Source organism: Stylophora pistillata, chromosome 4, assembly GCF_964205215.1.
Source record: "Stylophora pistillata chromosome 4, jaStyPist1.2, whole genome shotgun sequence".
Classification (NCBI taxonomy): Eukaryota; Metazoa; Cnidaria; class Anthozoa; order Scleractinia; family Pocilloporidae; genus Stylophora; species Stylophora pistillata.
The window spans coordinates 21,068,183-21,087,953 of NC_142522.1; the positions used below are offsets into that span (position 1 = coordinate 21,068,183).

At 38.4% G+C, this 19,771-nt stretch overlaps 1 protein-coding gene across 2 annotated transcripts in view; it reads left to right on the forward strand.

The window, feature by feature from the left end:
- Positions 1–22: 22 nt before the first annotated feature.
- LOC111327242 (band 4.1-like protein 4) overlaps positions 23–19,771 on the forward strand; it is a 31,356-nt gene continuing 11,607 nt past the window's right edge. Inside the window, exons 1-16 of one of the 2 annotated variants that reach the window (XM_088757512.1) lie at positions 23–277; positions 11,010–11,114; positions 11,389–11,431; positions 12,689–12,767; positions 13,574–13,618; positions 14,073–14,125; positions 14,241–14,314; positions 14,447–14,493; positions 14,796–14,883; positions 15,152–15,240; positions 15,614–15,677; positions 16,230–16,321; positions 16,745–16,816; positions 17,657–17,725; positions 18,721–18,770; positions 19,553–19,676. In XM_088757512.1, the coding sequence (XP_088613638.1) occupies positions 143–277; positions 11,010–11,114; positions 11,389–11,431; positions 12,689–12,767; positions 13,574–13,618; positions 14,073–14,125; positions 14,241–14,314; positions 14,447–14,493; positions 14,796–14,883; positions 15,152–15,240; positions 15,614–15,677; positions 16,230–16,321; positions 16,745–16,816; positions 17,657–17,725; positions 18,721–18,770; positions 19,553–19,676 (1,229 nt within the window). In that variant the 5' untranslated portion in view covers positions 23–142. Of the gene's footprint in view, positions 278–8,087; positions 8,353–11,009; positions 11,115–11,388; positions 11,432–12,688; positions 12,768–13,573; positions 13,619–14,072; positions 14,126–14,240; positions 14,315–14,446; positions 14,494–14,795; positions 14,884–15,151; positions 15,241–15,613; positions 15,678–16,229; positions 16,322–16,744; positions 16,817–17,656; positions 17,726–18,720; positions 18,771–19,552; positions 19,677–19,771 lie in introns of those variants that run through there. The other variant, XM_088757513.1, reaches the window with a different exon arrangement.

Sequence of the window (19,771 nt, forward strand, 5' to 3'; positions counted from 1 at the left end):
TTCACAGACAATATTAATTTTCTGAATTTAGAGTCTAACATAGAGAAGAAAGAAAGCGACTCTATTCCGCCGAGTGTTAGTATTAGTACTCAGCTTTGGGCAGGCTATTAACATACCACTTGAAAGCCTATCGTGAGTCTTAATGGAAGTTAAAAACTCCGTAAGCAATCTTTCGATCGGATCAAAGTTAGCACAATTTGGCGTAAACTTTGGCTATGCCGTGTGGTTTTGCCATGTACTTTTTCTGGATGAAAGCGAGCACCCATTCGAAATTCAAGTGAGTACAAAAAATAAACCTTGAGATAGAGCATATTAGGAGAAATACCACAATGCTTTATACAGATGTTGTTTACTTCAGTTACTGAGCTTACGTTATATCTACAGAAGGTGTAAAGATTATTCAGTATGTATTAAATTATGTGGGTGACTTGACGGAAGTATATTTTGTTTCTGCAGGACATTGATAGCGCGGTCTAAAATCAAGTAGAAAGTTAATTCGCTTTGCGTGAGGTGCCATTCGAAACGTGGTCGGGACGAAATAGCATGCCGGCATGCTATCATAGTCAGAGCATAATGCCGGCACAATGATAAACTTCTTAAAAATTCCCCGAAGTTACAGCAATAATTTGAAAACAATTTTCGGCTTAATGCCATGTTTTCGGGGGTGACACTCGATAGCATGTTGGTCAATTTCCTAGCATAATTTATCTGACCCTAAAACGAAACATATTTATCAGGCTGGCCGTGATATAGTCTTTTCTTGTCAAACTTCCCTCGCAATAAGGACACGTTTACAGGGGAGATTGCCTCCCGAACTGAATGCCAACAGAACTGGGCTGAAAGATCATTGACGAGTCATTTTGCATTAAGATTAGCTGAATAATCAGTTTGAATAGTAAGGTTTCTTCTTCGATCTCCCTTCAGCCTTTTTATCTGACAAAAATATGGAACAACAAAAAAAGGAAATAGATAAAACATTTCTCCACCATTACTTCTTGATGAGAAAAGGGCCCCTTGGAGTTACTTTGGTATTTGAAGGTGTCTTTCGTAGTTTTCACTATTCTCCGCTTTGTGCTTTGATGGGGAAGATCGAAGCAACACAGCTTTGAGAGATAGTGTCAAAAATCTAACTGTTTTTCGAAAGAATGTTTTTCAATAGAGTTGTGATACCTATAGTTGTGTGAACTGAGTTGACAGGCGATCAGGCGCCTCCTCAGTACCGCGGTGGCTTATGGATCCTCGAGAGAAAGCTTTTATAATAAAGAACCCCACTGACTCGAACTCGCTTAACTCGAACTCCCCGGTAACTTGAACAAGGTCTGGTTTTTCTTTGCCTTATTTTTTCCAGTCGTTTGTTACCAGCTAACTGGAACCCCTGCTAACTCGAACTAATTATTGTTTTCCTGGGAGTTCATGTTAGAGGGTCTAGATGGGGGGTACGAATGTCGGTTGTCAGTTAAAATTTCGGCCATTTCTCAGTTTTCAGTTAAATTTTCGGCCATTTGTCAGTTGTCAGTTAAATGACTGTTAATGATTAACTTGGCAAGTTAACTATTACTTTCCGACCCTATAATTTTGGCTGAAAAGAACATCTAACGTAAACTCGAAAATTTAGTCGAAAACTGATACAATAAGAACTCCTTTTTCTTAGTTCTGGAATGAAATAAGATTTTTCAAATGACTTTCAGTCATTGTTTAAAGTGCTACTGAAACGTAATTTTCATATCCGAGATTTTTGCAATGTAATAGAGTTTGAACGTTATTTGCAAACGCTGTGTACTTTTTTTGGGCCAACGCATAGCGGAAAGTACATTTTTAACCATTCGAAGTTGACCGGCTGAGATCAAACTTGGCGGCCATCTTGGCGCGGCCAAAACAGCCCTGTGACGTCACTGGTTGTGTACTTCAGTGAAAGAAGGGTAAAAGCATGGAGTGTGGCTTGCATGTTGGGAGGCCGATAAAGAGGATTTCGGGCGAAATGCCATCCTCGTCTTATTCATCGGCGGCCACATCGGCATCTTGGCTATCTGCGAGAGGTTCGCCCGGATAGGGAGCAAAATTCCCGACTGATACCGAGAACGAATCTCTACCAGTCTACTTAGTTAATCGGAAACTGACGAGATCCACAAGATTAGGATCGAAACCGTGGTCTTGCTTGACCATCTACAGAAAATGTCGAAAGACATTATAAGGGTAGATGGGCTACTAAACGCCCCGAGCCAAAGCAATGGCATTCAGAGAATGAAGAAAACATGGAAGCCTCATACGACACCGCCACTGAAAATGATCTACTCGGCAAGTCTGAGGATAACGAACAAATCCCGGTTCTGTCCTCGTGTACCTCGGTTCACAAGAGCCGATACAAAACACCGAACAATACACAACAGCTAGCCAATGACTCTAAACAAAGAAAGAACAATACACAACAGCTAACCAATGACTCTAAACAAAGAAAGAACAATACACAACAGCTAACCAATGACTCCCAAACAAAGAAAGAACAATGGTAATTCCCTTGTGAACCGGTACACCAGGACAGAGCCCATATCCCTCTGTACCAAATGCCTCGCAGAACATGCCCAGAATCCCTACAATATAGGGCGAGGGCCAAAATATGAGCAGACGAGGATTTCAAAAATGAGATAAAGCAAATCCTTAACCACGCGGAGCAAGAAACAGTAAAGGCGATCATGAGCTTCTATGAACGTGAAATCGGTCGTTTTAATACCGAAATAAAGAAAAGAAAACGAACCAAAACGGCTGGAACACTGAACACTAAGAACTGTAGTACGATCGAATCAGCGCGCGTGACGCAAGCTGAAAGCAATCAAGACAACTTAACGATCGAGACAGTCAAAAAAATAGCTGTACATCTACAAAGGCGAACGATTCGAAAAAGACGCAATCCCTTATGTGCGTACTCAGTGCCACATATAAAGTAAATTCTCATGAAAAACTGGCATTTAATAGAAACACAACCACTACTGAGCGAACTATACAAAAATCCGCCGCTCGTATCTTACAAAAGAGGGCGGTCGCTCAAAGACATACTCGTGAGGGCTAAACTTTGAATACGCTACCCAAAACACACGCTTGGGAGTCGTGTAGGCCTGTCAACCCCATTTTACGCCACCATCTTCGTCTTCGCTACTGGAGACAACTTCGCTTCTTTCAGAAGAAGATTCACTTGACAAAACTTCAATATCTGCCATCTCCTTCGCCCACGAATACAAACAAACAGTGAGTGAAATAAACCACGCTATCTGAGTGAACACAACCAGTGACGTCATCAATCCATTTCGCTGGTACCAGGGCCCGGACATGGTTTTGTGTAAAATTTTTGATTTGAACGGTTAAAAAAGATATCTTTCGCTTCTTTTTGGCCAAAGCAAATTATCTCGTGATGATCAGCATATTCAAAACTACAGGTTAGAGCAAATATTTCAGATACGAAAATTTCGTTTCAGTAGCACTTTAAGTCAGTTACGACTCTTCTGAACACAAACTTCTGTTTTCCCGTGCGCAACATTCCTTTGCAACCACTTAACGGGTCAAAATGTTGGAAAGAAGATCATCAGAAAGAAAACAAACTTGTGAAAAGTCCTCTAGCACAATATATTGGATTTATGTTTTGTTTTACAAAGCTTCGACTGCGGTTGGCTCCGATGAAATGATCGGAAAGGAACGTTCTTTTGCCTACTTTTCAACTAGGTTATTAGAGAAAGCGTACCTAAGAAATCCAGGCGAAAATGAGCGCGAACTGGCCGCCAAGATCTAGAAACCGTAATTGGGGTAATATCTTCATCCTCTTGGTCAGAAAAGTCGTTTTCTGAGTCCGTGTCATATTCGTCTGCATTTGTTCGCACCTCAGCAACTGCCACATCAACGATACAGTCGTCAACATATGTGATATCTGTCACATTCCCGCCTTCCAAAGTAGCTTGAACAGCTCCTCTGCCGTTGCTGAACCCTACTGACTGATCTCCCGAGTTGAAATCGTTACCTAGTGATTTTGATTTGATTTGATTTGATTTATACGATTCGCCGACAGGCAGGGACACCGCAACAGCTTGCGCCAATCACTGCAGGCCCAGTAAACCCACCCATCCCACCCAGGGGAGGACATCCATCAAACAGTAATCTTGTGTGTGGGAAATTAACGTCTCCTACCCCCAACCCTGCAGGAGACGAGACCTCCATTTATTCGTTCCTATCCGAGAAGACTAGAACATCTAACCATTTCTGAGGGACAGGATAGTAGGATTTTTCATGGGTAAAATACTTGGCTGCCCATTTCGTTACTCTCTTCAACGACTCCTTGGTAATTAATCCAAAGTCTTGGTAATACTGTAATGCAGGGAAGGTCTCATCCTTAAAATGTGAAACTGTATGTAGATTCTCCACAACTGTTGCAAGTAATGTGCTCGATTCAATATCTTGGAGATAGTCGTTAATTGAAGCTATGCTGTTGTGCAGGCGGCGCATTCCTTCTTCGAGAAGTTTAACTGAGACTTGAGTTTTATGAGACACAGTTCCTTCGGGGCCGTTGGTTGCTGTGGTTTCCTATATACTGTGCTCAGTGTTGTTTCACCTCAGAAACGGTCTTTGTAATGTCATCATTTACATGTGATACTTTGTCTACGGCATCTTGAAGAGACAACTGTGCTTTCTCTATGCTTTGGGCTCCGATATCAAAACTATCATAGAGACTTCCAAGAATGACATAGTACCACTTCTAAGACTTCTAAGAACGACAAAGTACGACACAGTACCACTGAGTCCCGACGCTAGTTTAATGCAACCTGTAGCCACATCCGATATGAACAGAATCTTCTCCATAGAACAGATGCCATGAAGTTGCGTAAAAGAACACGTTTCATCCGCTCCTTCACTTGCTCCTTCCTGACCAGAGCCCATCAAGGTTTTAACGTTTTTCTCAGAAGGACTGAGGAACTTTACCTTTCGATCCCCGAGTCAGTGAACGCTATCCCGTCTTCAAATTCACAAAGTCTTTTGATTTCTCTCTAAGACTCCGAGTTGTTCTTTAGAGGTTGGTTGAAGTTGTTGAAGTTCATTTATTTGTTTAAGCAGGTTGATTAATTTGGCAGCTGTAATAGCTGATGTGGACCTGCTGTCCTAACCCACCCATCCCACCCCACGGGAGGACATCCATCACACAGTAATCTCGTGTGTGGGAAATTAACGTCTCCTGCCCCAACCCTACAGGAGACGGGACCTCCATTTATTCGTCCCTATCCGAGAAGACTAGAATATCTAACCATTTCTTGATGTTACAGAAAGATAGCAAATTCTTCTCAATTATTTTAAGACCTTGAGTGTTGGTCTGGCCGGGGCTTCTAAGCTTGGAAGGTCGCAAACTTAAAGGCCACCGTTAGACCGACTGCTGCAAAGTAAGCTCTTTGTTCGAGAACTTCATAGATATGATGTTCAAAATGCCAGTCGGGTCGGTCACGATGCCAACTCCATTGTTATGTAATGTCACTTGTATAATTCCTCTCTGGGCATCGTCTGCACACAAAAGAATGTTTTCACTTGCAGCACAGATTGAAGTTGGCTTTTCTAAAGAAGGGTGAACCTGGACAAGCTTCGAGTTTCCGAATTCAGCGGCTTCGAGTTTCCAAATTTATCACTTAAGATATGAAGGAGGTGATAAGAACAAAATGTTATAACTCTGTGATTATTACTGTGAAGCCATGAGGTGCGTAACAAATGCTGCACAATGTAATTCGAGCCAGCTAAGAACTCTCTAAAATCACAGGAAACCAGAATATGCCCAGCAGACAAACGTCACGAAATAGGACCAGTCAGTCGCATCACTGTGACTCTATAAGATTTAACTTTTCGCAGTCACTTTAACTATGTCATTATAATCTGCATGAAACATAATCAACATGAATTCAAGAATGAAAAAATTCTGACGGCGCTTATAAGTCGGCATCTAATGGGCGTTTAAAAATAAAGAGTACGCTATTAACTGATATATTTATACCAATACCAAATACCAAACCACTCCAATACATACTGTTTAATTTGCTTCCGTTCCAGCCAACATGGTCGGAAGCTCCAAATTCCATTGCTCGTCCGTAGTTAACGCAAAATATCGCTTTTGCCGCCTGATTTCAGAGCCATGTGATAAAGTTTCACATCAAAATCTCCGAGGCCATATTTACTAGACAACTTCTTTAGACCAAGGAACAAAGTAAGGTGCTTTTTCAGCGCCAGTACGGTTTTAGCATCTTGAATAATAATAATAAATGAATAATAAATGAAATAAATGAATAAATGAATAAATGAATAAATGAATAAATGAATAAATGAATATTATTATGAATTATTATTATTATTCATTTATTATTATTATTCAAATAGGACACTGTGGCGTACTCCTACTGATATGTAATGGAAAATGTACTTTCATTGAACAAAAGAAATCAACTATCTGTTCTTTATCTGTCCTGTTCTTTTTACATCCAGTTTTTAGGATATTTAGGGCGATCTGGGCTTTTGTCAGTTGTCAGTAAAAGCCCACCACAAATGTCAGTTGTCAGTTAGTTTTTGAGCGATTTGTCAGTTGTCAGTTAACCCCATCCAGACTCTCATGTTAGCGAGGTTCTGCTGTACATAAAATCATGTTGAGTTGAATTAATTTTTCTTGCCCTTTCCCATTTATTGGGGACCTGTTTATTCTTTATCGCCTGCGAGGGGGATCACATGGTTTACAGGGGGCACGGAGGAGGGTCAGTCGTCACTAACAGAGTTTACAGAGGGGACCCCAGGGGGATCCATGACGAGGATCATCAATCAAAGAATAATACAGAGCCTTAGGGGCCGACCATTTAACTTTTGAGCGGGGGGGGGGGGGGGTGGGTGATTTCTGGTCATCAAGAAATTTTTTTTCTAGCAATCCGCTGGTCAAGATATTTTTCCGTTCTAAATGCTCTTTTTTTTTCTGTTACATTTGGGCTGCATGCAATTTTCTTCTTCCAACAAGCGTTTGCAGGAATTTTTTTTTCAAAATCACCCATCCCCCGCCCCTCAAGAGTTATATGGTCGGCCCCTTAGGGGGATTAGATAACGCAACCAAAATCCACAACTCCCCGCAGGTGATAAATTATAAGCGGTTCCTAAGTCGGTCATTTCACCTTCCTGGTTCCATTTTACTGAAAACTGAAATTTCTCCATCGTCCTCTCCCCCCTTAACTTATGATTATTATTTGCTTGCAAACACTGATCAGTTTCAAAGTTTCACTTCGAATAATATACTATTTTAATCCCTTTCCACGTATACATTATACGTAAAAAAAAAAAGGTTATAACGATAAAAATAGCCAGAAAACTGCTTAGAAAGAAAAAGCTCCTTAAAATAGTACTTTCTTACATTTCACTCGGATGAAATCTGGTGAATCCCTGCAAGCTATCGAGTATTGATGTGTGTGTTTTTTTAATTCAGCTTAACTCTGCTGTTTGCTTTAGTAGGTTTACGGTATGCAGTTAATTATCTGTGCATGTGTGTGTGTGTGTGTGTGTGGGATCAACGCCTATTGTTTTGGGAAACATGTCATATCCGCTATGTAAAACGAGAACAATGGATGCAAAACGTTTGGTTTTCACGTGTGCCCACACAACTTACTTCTGTAATAGCTTTTCGAAGCTTTGCAAAGACGAAAAGAACGATATTATTAAACGATGTGGTTTTCAGCTCTAGCTCCTCTTCTGGTACACAGTCTTTTCCTGAAAAATTTCATTAAAACGTGTAATATTAGTAACTGTGAATCATGTTAGCCTGCCGGCTTGAAATGGAGTTTGCGACTGCGGCGAAACCCACTTCCTGTCGATATTTTCAGAATGATAACCAAAATGAAAAGACGCAAAAGCTCATCATTCTAAGGGCCCTCCGTAATTTGAAATATATAAGGAAGAATAGAAGAAATTTCTATGTGTTAGAATGCTGCAAATCGACTTTACAAAGGGTATCGCTTATATCTTTTGATTGCTATACTTCAGCCTTTGTGTTGGTAACGGAAGTTGCGTTAATCCATCTTCCATATAAGGAGGTGTCAAGGTTATATTTTGGAGGATAGCACTTTTGAGAGCTTCACTCGAAAGCTGCATGATTAGTAATAGAGAAGTTCTTTACTTGGTACTTGAACTACGCTGTTAATGTGTGCGAACGGACATGACATCATAAACAGTGCAACAGTTTAGAGACCCATTTGTAGGTGATGAGTTGAAGGTTAAGTGTTGTGGAATATGTCTTGTCTCGGAGGCAATGCCGAATGGTTTTGCCACGTTCTTCTTTTGGACGAGAGTGAGCACCCAGTCGAAATTCAAGTGAGTATAAAAACTTGTGGTAGAACACTGGAGGAAAATATTCACTGTTTTGACTACATACTGTTTACTTCACTATGCACGCGATATCTTCAAAAGCGCAATTCATTGCAGAAAGTGCAAACGGTTTATCGAAGCTTCGATCGAGTATAATGTCGGTTTTCCGTGCAATTACCGGGTTCAGAAGTTGAATTAACCTACACGCAGAGTTTTCCTTGAAAAAAAAAACTCTATCTTATTTGCGGGGACGAAAAGTCTGAATCAAGCTGTTCTCGGGAAACAGATGATCAGACGGTTACTTGGGCATATATGCTTGTCAGCATGTGGGAATGATTTTTTACAAATGTTTACTCGAATGAATTTATTCTAAGAGCTTACGATATACAAAATACTTGACTTTGTCATAATCAAGGGTTTCTACGGAGACGTGTTGATCCTTTTTCACTGTTCGAATTCTGTTCGCTTTATCTCATCTCGTTCATGGTTGTAAGTCTAGAGCTAAAATGATTTCATTTCACTGCTCGTTCGATAAGATCAGATGTGATAAAAAGATTTCTGTCCCTCAGGGAACATTCTAATTACATCAAAAGGGGTTGCTTTATTTGTTTCAGTGAATACTTTAGTTTTGTATCTGTTCTTGTCGCCACCATTTTACCCGAAGCTATAAGTTAAGTATTATTGGTGGTACAGCATTCTCGAGAATAATCAAATAAACTCTCTTCGTTTACCACTAAATAAGCTTACTTCTTGTCTTTTCAAAAAGCTACTTAAAGATATCAGTCCTTCTATTCGCTTTAAACAACACTATGATATTGCTGCATCTATTTTATTCTCAGATATAATATCACAGACTTCGAGATCGACGGCTCTTTGGCTTGTAAACTTCGTTCTAATTGCGATCAAGTATTTCGTTAACCCTTAAATTTTTTTTTCCTGCGTCGTTTATTTAAAATTCATGAATAAATAAAACAAGCGGTGAGATCAAGTGGACCGAAAATAAAACATTCAGCACCGCGCCAATTATCACCAAATGAACCCTAAATGGTATGAATAATTTACGATTGTTCGCTTTGTATTTGAAATTTGACAGAGTAATTAGTATTTTTTGCGTGGTTTAATTACAGCTGTTCCTTTTGTGGAGTAAAAAATTCAATTTGTTTAGTCCATAATTATCTGTTCCCAAAAACTTATGAAGGAAATCAGACTTTCTTGATTTGTCACGAGTTTTCAAAAACTTAATGTACCTACTTTATGATCGATATTAAAATTTTGGCCATATGCTTATCTTTTCTTCACTTGATTGAAGGTAGGATTTGTGTTAGAACTACACATGTTAAGAAATGTCTAGATCATTTTCCCTATAGGAAAATTTTTATTCTTTACTGTAAACACTGTATGTAAATAGCCCTGACTGTAATGTCACAGTGTTACATTAGGACTGTAATCTACAGTGTAACTAGGACACAAACTCACCATATAAATATTATTTTCACTTTTATAAGCAGTGGTTTATGTAAGACAAGACTGTTGAATTAAATTAAGATCCGAAAGCACCTGTGCAAATGGCTTTGTGGCTCGTTTGTGACTTACATAAGATGTGAGACTTACATGGCACTAGGGGAATTTTTTCCTGCACTTGTGTTATGCTTTTGCATATTTCCCACTCTCATGAGGGGTTCCCACAACTCCATAAGACATAACATGTGAACCATTAACACCAGACCCTGGCCGCTTATCGTCAAACAGTGCTCATATAAATGGTCTAGTTCGTGTGCTGTATAAGCTGAGGCATAAGTAAACCGCAGATCATTTTCCTTAACTGTCAAAATGGCCCTAATCTGGACAAGGAGTTTGTAGACGATGCAGAATCTTTGTCTTGTGGTGGAGGGAGGGTTGTGGAGTTTGTTTTGAGTATTAGAAGGTTTTGCTGCATCCTATTACATGCACTTTCAACGAGTGTTGTATTCAAATATGGAGAAGTGGTGCAGCACCATGGTTTAGCAGTCTTGCCTCTAGCATAAGAGGTTTGCATCGGACATGTTACTTTTGCTGCATTTTCTTCACTTGGGTTTTTAGATATGTTATTCACCAGATGGTAGGTCCATATTGGGAATAACTGTGAGGTCTTGGATACCACTAGAGGCCATAGGCCTCGGTTGGTATTCAAGACAGGGGGCACAGTTTTTCCCAATGCAGATGTACCTAGGCTGGTGAAGAACGTTTTTATTTTCTTCTAACCCTCAACTAAATGCTTGCCAAAAGAACCCAGAAGTTTTAGGGCTACAATTAATAGTTTTATAATAAGAAGATCCTCCATAAACTGAATATTTTTTTTAAGCAAGTGGATAAAGAAAATAGATCGATGTTAGGGTGAAAAGGGTAAATGGGGTCTTGACCCTTTTTCACCTCTTTCTATCTACCCAAGAAATTTGTTTTTGCCAACTTGAAGCTAATTTCATTAGGTAATAATTCTCTACATTAGTATTCCTTATATTTATTGCCTTGTTCTGCATCTTGGGAATTCCAGATTGGAAAGAGGAAGCCATGGAAAATGATGTTATGTCCTGTTTACTAGAAATCAAAGGATGCAAATGAGTCCTTGTCTTATCTGAGTATATAATTTTGTTATCAGTGTGTGAAGTAAACTTTGTTCATATCAGAAAAAGACCAAAGGAGAAGAAGTCTTAGAAAAGGTCTTCCAGCACCTCAATATACTGGAGAAAGACTATTTTGGACTGCGTTATATTGACCGGGACAGTCAGTCGGTATGTTGTTTTTTTGTTAGTATGAACATCATCAGCCACAGATCTCTGATAAGTGGCACAGAAAAGAACTTTGAACTTGTGGCTACTTCTCCCTTTCAAAAGCTTTTCTGTAGAGGGCTGTTGTTCTGTGTTCTTGCATAAGTAGACTGCTACTAAAGTGACCATGAATTGTTCAGTCTGTATACGTAGAAGACTTTTTATTAGATTGTAAAAAAAAAAAATGATGAAAAACTGATAAAATTGTTTTGTTTTTTTTATTTCAAACTCATCCCAGAGATGGTTGGATCCTTTGAAACCAGTGGTAAAACAGTTAACAGGTGAGCATAAAACATCATGTACATGTGTGTGTACTAGAAATGTACCTGTTCAGGGTGGTCATTAGACATCAGGGATTGAAAAATTGAGTAGTCATTATATAATAATAATAGAAATAATAATAATGATAATAATAATAATAATAATGATAATAACAAAGTTCTTGGATGCATTTAGAAACTCAATGTGCTTACTCTGCTCTATAGAAAAATAGTGATAAATTTGTTGATTATACCTATAAAATGTATCTCATAACTGTAATAAATAAAATAAATGAAACAATGAATTGAGAATTAGTTGATAGGAAAGCTAGGTACAGTTCCTCATAAAATAAATCGAGAATAAAATTTCTGAAACAAGAATATTTTAAGGGCAGTTTTAAAAGATGAAAAAGATGTATTTTTAACAGAATCCAGTAGACTGTTCAATAATATAGGTGCAGAGAAAGAAAAAGGTGTGTTCACCATATGACACAGAGTTCATAGTAGGGACAGTTTAGAGGAGGCACAATTATCGGCCTTAATTTGAATGACTGGAGCTAGTTTTTGTTCAGATATTGAGAATAATCTGTAACTTGCTACTTTGCACTGTGTTCTTACTTCTCAGTACTTTGCCAAATGTATACCTGCTTGCTATGTGGTGCATACTTCTTATTTTGATATGATGGTCTCATCATTACTATAACTTACAGTAATTATGAATAGTAACTATGATAAGGATAATTATTGTAGTAATTAAGGTGCCATGTCAGTCATAAATATAATGATAATTGTTATCAGTATTTGTTTTTAAATTCAGTATAATTATTGTTGTTGCAATTATTTTTGTTTGATACCTGGCAGAAAAGGAAAAAAAAAAAACAATCAATCCTGTCAGCATCTTGCTATTCATGGTGTAGTACATACTTGTATCTTATTACACGACTCGGGCAGTCAGAGGGCCAATAACTAAAATCAACCAATCAAAATGCTCTATTGTCGGTCAATGTTCTCTCAGCGTTGGACCGGGCACTGTCCCGAATGGTCCCGAATGATACCGCACTTGTGTCCCTTTGAACTTCAGTCGTATAATAAATCTCTTATTAACCAAGCTTGCTCGGGACCGTACTGGAAGAATATCAGCCCTCTGTCTTTTTTGTACAGACCTCGCTGCACTCGGTCCATACTGTCAAGACCTCAGGCCAATATTCTCCCAGTACGGCCCTCGCTCTTGGTTAATAAGATATATGTATCATATTCTGTGTGTGTTTTCTTAATCAGCTGGTCCTCCTTATTTGCTGTATTTTTGTGTCAAGTTCTATGCAGCTGATCCTTGTAGACTCCACGAAGAACTGACCCGGTTAGTAACTGGTTAATTCTTTGTCACAGTTAAGATAATAGGGAACTTAAGCAGTCAGGACGGCAACGCCAAGGAAGACCTCGATTAAAAAGTGAATTTCTACTCTTAGTTAGAATTTCAAAAATAAGTACATGAGTTTACTGTCTCATATGGCGCCACAGCTTAACTTCAGCATGACGTGTAAAAGTAGCATTGAGTTCCAAATGGAAATTAGAATAATTTGCCGTCACGGTTTTGGCTCACAGACGACGCAAATTTTGGCAATTTCACGTTGTTGTTTTGCATAGGACGGCTACGAAATGTACAAAGTTTCAAAAGGCACATGCTAAGCTATTGATCTGCCAATTAGATCTCTTGTTTTTCCACGTCCTCATTGTCGTCGCCGTCATGGTTGCTTAAGGTCCCTAATGTCTTTGTAAATTCAGGCTTTGATGTTGATGAGAAAAAACTTATTAAGTTTTTCACTGACTGGCAGTGTGGTGATGCCTGGGTGGATGCCATTAATGGGGTTTCCATGGCTACATATACCACTCCACTCAGTGCAATATTCTTATGCTCTTCCAATCTCTCAGAAATCCTCTCCACTCTTACCTATAGCTGATCAGGTGAAAATAGGTTGATCACTGAGTTACAACTGACATCAGCTATATCACCCCCTTCCAACAAACACTGAGAGGAGGGGGATACTATTAATAAAAATAATTTAAAAATTTACTGCAATTTTATATATAAACTGAAGGATCCAGGTAGACTGCACATGAATTTCTTACAACATTGCATTGTCTACTTTTCTTTTTAATTGCCAGGTATTTGTTCTTCCTGCAAGTGAAGAAAGACATTTACCAGGGGAGGTATGAAAATTCTAACACTACTTGTTGGCCACTTCTCAGTTTGATATTGTGATAATAATTATGTGTAGCAGAGTTCTTTATCTTGAACACTGGACATACCCAAAAAATTGGCTTGGATAATTGAAGTACACTTTTATAGCTGTGCACTCTGAGAATGAAGAGGTCGAAAGAAGAAACATGTTTGTCTGAGTGAATAAAGATTTTCATAATCATCTTTCATTGTTTTCCTTGAGACTGCCATTTTTGAAACATGATATGCTGGGTAGCTCTTTGTTTTGTGTCTTCTTTCTCCTCTGCATACCCATTGGTTCTAAACAGATTGAAATTTTGGTTCAAGGCAGCACTAAGAGTTTGAGATGACATAAAATTATGGATCACAATGAACCTCTCTGTGTGATGCTCATAAGATTTTCAATGCTCTTGCATTGTTTGTTTGTTTTTTTTGTCTCTGTAGGTTGCCTTGTTCAACAAACATCCTTGCTGAAGTATCCGCATACAGTCTTCAGTGTGAGTATCTTGAATCAACAATACACGTAGTACTTAGAATAAGGACGATTTTTCTTTGATTTTTGGAAGGGTACAAAATAATGTAAATTGAATTTTTATTTATTCTTTCCTTTAGCTGAACTCGGAGAATATGAACCCAAAGAACACACCACAGGCTACGTATCTGAGTTTAGATTTCTTCCTAATCAGGCAAGTATTGATACTCACCAGAAAACTACAGTACTGTTGCTTATGTTGACCTCTTTGTATCTTAGGAAATACAACACCGAGAGTGAATTCTCACATGTTGCACTGTATGCCTTATTTTTGGTTTCTTTTTAGACTGAGGAGCTGGAGAGCAAGATTTACCACAGACACAAGAAGCTTGGGTGAGATTAGAATTTGTCTTGAATGACCCAAACAAATATTTGGTTCATGAATTTTATTTAATTTGATACTTGTGAATTATTTGGTAGATGGTTACCTTTTTAACTCCTAAAAGAGATCAAGGTGTATCTTCTCGCATCCAGCCAACTGGTGATGAAAATGTGCATTTCAAATAATTAGCAGGAAGGTTTATCTTCAGTTGATGTAACACTTCATTCTGGGGGCTGATTTACAAGGAAATTAAAAACAGCTAGAAAGGAGAATTACTTATCAGATCATTCTTTAATTATTTTTCTTCTCCTAGCAATATGGTTCCATCTGTGGCAGAGTTTATGTATCTTGATAAAATAAAGTGGCTGGAAATGTATGGAGTTGACTTGCATCCAGTGAAGGCAAGTAATTATAATATTTAATCACATGTTGATCCTAGCAGTATGTGGAATTACATATGAACCTAGTAATGGACTAATTAGCTCACTATAGGGTCTCTGAGGCCCATTGGTAGAGTTTCAGAACACAGAATCCAAAGCTCTGAGGATTGATTCCTCTTGGGGACAAATTTTTCTTTTGTCCCATGCTTGCAACAAGACAGAAAAACATCTTAATTAAACTTTTACATGTTAAACATTTGAAAATGTGATTATAACTTCTTTCTCCAAGGGGGAGGACTTTATAGAATATTTTATTGCGCTCAAACCTTCTGGAGTTGCTGTTTACAAGAACAAGACTCGTGTTGGATCCTATCTTTGGTAAGTTGACTGTGTCACCTTCATTCTGTTAATCAGCTAAATGAAGATGTATTACAAGATAATTCTGGTTTGGAGGATTTTGAGGATTCAATAGTAATCTTTGGGCAATTTGTTTTTTCTCTTGTACATGTTGTTTCCAAAATGCAGTTGAAGAAATTCAATATTCAACCTCCTCCCCCCTCCCCCCCCCCCCACCCCGTCCCTGTTACTTATTCGGAAAAAAATTTTAAGGAGAAGGGGTGACAAGTATTTTTATTTTAAGAACTGGAAGTGCAAATAAAACAGGAATTTTAGAGGGTGGGTGGTAGTGAAGGTGGGGGAGGAGTTGGTCTGCATACTCTGTCAATGATATTTTTTGTCATCTCTATTGCAGGTCAAAAATAGAAAAAGTTGATTTTAAAGGAAAGAAGTTCTACTTAACAGTTAAAGGGAAAGAGGTGATAAACTTCTTCAAAGTCACAAGAAGATGTTAAACCCAAAGACTACTGTATAAGAAATGAACTTATTGGTTACTCAATAACAAGATAAGACATTGAATTCTTGAATAGCTTTTTGTGATTTTAACCCATTCAAAAAGGTTAAACAAAGATGTTATAGTTACTGTGGTAGTTTTCCTTTAAATTCCCCACAATTCCTTGGGCAATTGTTCAAATTTCTTTATGCATAATTGAGATGTCAGCTTTGGGAAAAGATAGGCCCACACAGGGACTATTGTCTATGAAAGCTTACCAGCTAGAGTAAACCTAGCTCAGGATCTTTGCCTGAAATTATGAGACCATCTCCTTTAGACCCTGATACACTTCAAGTCATGTGAAAGTTGGGTCTTTTAACTCATCATAGTATTAAACATAAAGGGATAATGAGATAAAAATTTCACAGATTGCACAATAATTCTCTACAGTAGGCACTGGCCATTTCAGTGTAGCATCTGATGGAAAGAGGAACTTGTGAAAACTTTGGTAATAATGTTAGGGTTATTCCTACCGCAGGAGAGGGAGTATACCTTTAAATTTTATCTTCCAACCAAGACAGCCTGCAAACATCTTTGGAAATGTTGTGTGGAGCATCATGCATTTTTTAGGTAAGTTTTCTGTTTGTAGATTTACTAATTTTGAACAAATCAGTATTTCATTAAAACAAAGAAAAACATGGAAAGTGTAGGGAATGTATAATTTTTTTTAGGAAAACAAATTACTTTTGTAAAGGGGAACAAAGCTTTAAAATGCATCAGTTACAGCTGTCAAGAGCCATATGATCATACCAGTGAATAATGATTTATGTGGTAAAGAGCAACTAGTCAACCTCACTCACTCAGGGAGACTCACATTATGCATTCAAATCCTCACATTATGCATTCAAATCCTCACATTCCACATCCAAAGTGACCACACCTTAAGTCAATTGATATTACTTCTAATCATTACTAAAATTTCCTTTTTTTCTGACTTGAATTGTTTACTCATTTCTAAGTGATTTACCTTAGGGATATAACTTTTGTCTTTAGGTTGGACAAAGCCAATACCTCCCATCGTCGCAATAGTGGCTTGTTTAGGATTGGTTCTTCATACAGATACAGGTACAGTTGTCTGTGTGTTTACAATGTTGAGTCCATAACTAATGACTTTGACCCAATCTGCACATACATACATACATACATACATACATACGTTAGTTGACCACTCCCCATGGGGGCTTTTCAGGGTCAATTCCCGCCCATCCCACCCCAACACAGTAATCTCGTGCGTGGGAAATTAACGACTCCTACCCCCAACCCTGCAGGAGACAGGGCCTACGGTTTATTCGTCCTTACCCGAGAAGACTAGAATATCTATCCATTTCTTGATTACCATGCCAGATAGATTTGCACCATGCCAGATAGATTTGAAAACAGCTTTTCAATAAAAAAAATGCAACATAAGTTTTTGTCCTGGCTATATAACCAGCCATGGTTGTTGGAAGGGTAGATAACACCAGCCACTGGGTGAATCTCTATCGTACCTCTATAATACTCTATAGCACAGTACGGTTTGGTAACACTTATCTGCTGGATAGCAAATTGTCTGTTAGATAGCATTATCCACTCTTTGAACAACTGGGCCCAGTACTCTGGGTCAAGATTTTTGCTGGGTCATTATGTTGTGTCTTGTGTCATTGTGTCCTGTTTACACTCACAAAGCCTCTCTCCACCCGAGAGTAGGAATGGGTACCAGTGAACTGTCAGGGAAAGGAGGGAGGGAGGGGGGGACCTACGATGGACTAGCATCCCCCCATCCAGGAGTTGCAACACTTCTGGTCACCTCATGCTACAGAAACCGGTATCAACTCTGACTGGATGTTCCACTTGGCTTGAGTGTAGACTTTACCAACTTACCTTTAATTACCTGTCAGCATTTTTTTCGGTGATTGATTTCCTTAGTGGTAGGACACAGAAAGAAGCATTGGAAGATGGTAAAAAGATTCAAAGGCCTGATCTGCAAGTGAAACGGTATGAGTTATTTTTTACAACAGAGATGATGCTCTGGCACATTTGACTACTTTCAGTTGCTCAAAGAGGGTCACTTAAGGTGATTCTTCAATATTGCATTGCGCATCCTGTACTGCGCATGAAAATCACGCGCATTTCGAGAACACGGTTTGGTTTTTCAATCAATGGTAAAAAGGTAGGATGGCCTTTAGCTCTTGAACGAGCACGGTAACCTATATTTTAAATCGCATAATTTTGGTGTACAAATTGACCCCTTTGAATTGGACAGATTAAAAAAAAAATTCGTCAAAGGGGAAAAAAGGATTAAAGTTTACACGATGCCCGTTACTCGATTATGCAAATTATGACATTGAAAGCAACGATTCGAGGAACGCTCGATTCGATGTCGTTTAAAGTTGCGTAATTTTTCCACAAAATTTCACATCAAATTGGTCCTTACGCTCGTGACTTTCTACCTATCAAGTTTTTTTCAAGTGTTACTTCAAAAACCCTTGCTTCCAGCTACCGCAAAATGTATCGTGAATCGATGAAATGACGCGCGTGATAAGTTCCAGTACAGGCATAAATTGGGTAAGAATGGCCCATCATGTCTCCTAAACAAGCACAGTGACCTTTTTTTTTATTGTATTTTTCGAAACAGACATTGGTTGGGAACATTTAAGGAGAGTTTAAAAAAATTTGTTCCCTAACTTTTTTTCTGAGGAATCACCTTAATGTCAGTCAAAAATATCAACTAAGAAATTTTCTTTGATTTAACAGTAAATTCTCACTGCTTCTATTATGAGAAATGTATGGCGTATGGTCAGTAAAGTTAGGTGAATTTATTCTTAGATCTTTGGGGTGAAGGTTAAAGCTATTTTAGGAGTGTCTCAAAAATGTTGTTCAATTCTCCTCAGTTGAAGTGGTTGATTAGATATTAAATCTTGACATTAAAATATTGAATACTGATATTAAAAAAAACATCTAATTGAAATGACTTCCTTTTTGCGTTTCAGAAAACCCAGCAAACGATACGAAAGAAGGATCAGTCAATCAGGAGAAAAATGTATGTTATCTTCATTTGATCCAAGAAATGATTTCTGGGAGGAAATAAGACAGTAGAAATTACTGTTTTTCTTGGAATTACTGCAGGCAGCTTTATATGAATTTCAATTCTCTTGTCTCGACATTTGCTCGATGCAAAAGTTGCTCAAAACCTTTGTTTGAAGACGGAAGGAGATTACAGGAACGATCCAAAGATATGGTTGTCCTTTATATTAAAAGAGGATGTACTTTAATTTCCTCCAGCACTATACACTCTCACATCAGTATGCTTATTCTCCATTCTCTTCTCCATACTTTTCCCTAAGTGACAGGGGAAATTCTTTTAACAATCGAGAGCTTCTTTATTTGGTGATCATTTCCTTTACTCTGGTGACCTTAATGTGTGATTCAGGGATGATATTTTAAGAAAGCCAGCAATTCTGTTAGACATCATGATGCAACATTTTTCTGCGAGAAAAAGCCGCTTATTACCGGTATTAATTGATGTACAACAGTAAATACTCTGCCCTGTTTTACACGAAACTCTGTGTGTAAAATTTTATACGCATTACGAAGAATTTGCATGTAATTTTTTACACGCAGTTTTGCGTATTCATTTTACCTGCGCGTCACTCGCGCGTGATTTGCGTGTAAATTGCGCGCAATATGGCGGAGTTGCGCGCATGAAACGCGCGTGTGATGCTGCTATTCCTGCGGCCAGTACTGTAGTTACTTGTAGGAGCTTAGGGGTTTAAGTGAGTGGATTTCTCTAAAGCGGCTTTGTTTTGTTTTGTTTCGATTTAGTTCAAACTAATGTCCCAGTGGCTACGCCAGCCAGCGCATCACAGGTTCAGATTCGACGCTTCAGTCAAACAGACAACCAAGCTGAGGTTATAACTGTCCCAGTTACGGGTCCTAATGGCACTGGGTAAGTACAGCTTTTACATAAAATTAGTCTTGCTATAAAAAAAAAAAAAGCTCCTATGTAGTACGCGAAACAAAATTTGTCTCTTTTTTTTTTTT